Here is a 1903-nt window from a genome sequence, read left to right on the forward strand (position 1 = left end):
TGCACTGATTTTCTACATTTAGTACCTTGCAAACTAATGGAAAGCGGAATCATACCACGTTGTATTCGTTTATCCATTGCACTCATTGTACCCTATGTAGTGTATCAGTAATTACTCTTTTTGACTGAACCTAATATTACACTTGTATTTTTTTTCTGTCATCAGCAAGCTGAAAGTGGAACCGGCATTACAAGGAAGTTGGGAACTGATGGGTGCCAACGAGACTTGAAATCATGTTTAGCAGACCAACAAGTTCCAAGAGGCTCAGTAAGATATCGGGCAAAAGGGAGATAACAGAAAATCAGCCGGTACTTCCTCCGAGACGACCAAAGCCTTCTACATTGAACAACACTGGAGGCGAGTATCAATCCCCCGTGCCAGCGAAGGTGGGAACACCAAAGAACGCTGTTAGCGATGCTCCACCCCAACTTCCGTCGAAACCGGAAGCACTGGAGGACGCTCAAGACGAAACTCCACCCGTGCAACTGCGAACAGGCCTCACGGCGACAGCCTCCATGAGACTCCAGCCTCAGCAGAGACTGCAGTTGGCTCGCCATGTCACCATATCCAGCAGCTCTGGAGGCGATCTCAAGAAGGGTGTGCTCGATGCCCTCCGGTGTCCCATCTGCAATCAGTACATGGTGCCGCCCATCTTCATGTGCGCCAGTGGCCACAGCATTTGTGACACATGTAAGGCCAAGTGCCAAGATGTGTGCCCTTCCTGTGGTGAACGCATCGAGACAACTCGCAACCTGGCCCTGGAGCGTCTGGCGGAGTCTTCCTCGTCGCTGTACCCGTGTGGCCACTGGGAAAGGGGCTGCCGACAGCAGCTGCCGTCCAAACAGCTGCGCCGCCACGAGGCTGGTTGCATCTTCCGGCCACTACTCTGCCCTCTAGCATGTGGCTGGCACGGCCGTCGCGACCACCTGTTGTCCCATGCAAAATGCGCACACCCTAACCGCTACTCTGCTGTCGTGGACACTAGTGTGCCCCACATCCAGTGGGACCTACCGCTGAAAGCGTCCTTCCACGATTACCGCCACGCCGTCTTTGCCTTCGGTGAGTCCTTCGCCTACGTGAAGCACTTCAGTGAGGAGAAGCGCAAGATGTATCTGGCTGTGCAGCTCCTGGGTGATCCTGCCAACACTTCGAGTTTCAGGTACAAGTTCGAGATGACCAAGGAGAAAGGAGGCTGTTATGAATCCATGTCTCGTACGCGCTCTGTGCACTCCTGCGACGAGGACCTCGACACTGTACTTGAGTCGAACGCCTGCATCACTATAGACTTCGAAACATTAGTCTATTATGGGAATGGACCACGTACCTTCATGATATTCAAGGTGCAACAGAAGGACGCCAGCAATAGCAAACTACTCGTGAATTAATTCTCACAGTGATTACTCTGTCTTGTGGGGCATCTCAAACTCCTATTGCAACAGTTTGCAGCACTAACTATAAACCACAGTAACTGGATAACTACTATACAAAACACATCAAATTTCACATAATTTTTGAGGAGTTATGCAATGTAATATCTTTTAGCAACCTGACACAACAACCAAATATCCAAGCTGGACATGGGAGATATGTGTAACATAGAATACAAAGGGGATCAGAGTGCAGTGCTGAAATCTGTTGTAACTTTTCGTGTTGTACAGTAGTTGAATGATCTTAGGGAATACTTATGTCATTCATTAAAACATGTAATAAATAATTTTTGCTATTCTATATACAAAATAAGAACCAGCAATATCATAACTTGGCTACCTACCATTTAATGCTTAAAACTTTCCGTGTGTTTGTACGATAAATTTAACATATAGCCATGTGGCAAGAGTGTATGTACGTCATGTGGTGCAATGAATGCTTCAGCCACGCATTTAAGTATTGATGTTATTATGGA

At 47.7% G+C, this 1903-nt stretch overlaps 1 protein-coding gene across 1 annotated transcript; it reads left to right on the forward strand.

Annotated features, from left to right (window-relative positions):
• The first annotated feature begins 233 nt into the window (after positions 1-233).
• LOC124775252 (E3 ubiquitin-protein ligase Siah1-like) lies at positions 234-1385 on the forward strand. Its single transcript, XM_047250089.1, has one exon. The coding sequence runs from the start codon at positions 234-236 to the stop codon at positions 1383-1385; it is 1152 nt and encodes a 383-aa protein (XP_047106045.1).
• The last annotated feature ends 518 nt before the right edge of the window (positions 1386-1903 follow it).

The sequence above is a fragment of the Schistocerca piceifrons genome, chromosome 2 (assembly GCF_021461385.2).
Source record: "Schistocerca piceifrons isolate TAMUIC-IGC-003096 chromosome 2, iqSchPice1.1, whole genome shotgun sequence".
In the NCBI taxonomy this organism is placed as follows: Eukaryota; Metazoa; Arthropoda; class Insecta; order Orthoptera; family Acrididae; genus Schistocerca; species Schistocerca piceifrons.

Excerpts from the sequence above, each read along its gene's own strand:
- LOC124775252 (XM_047250089.1), top strand. The coding sequence starts at position 234 with ATGTTTAGCAGACCAACAAGTTCCAAGAGGCTCAGTAAGATATCGGGC.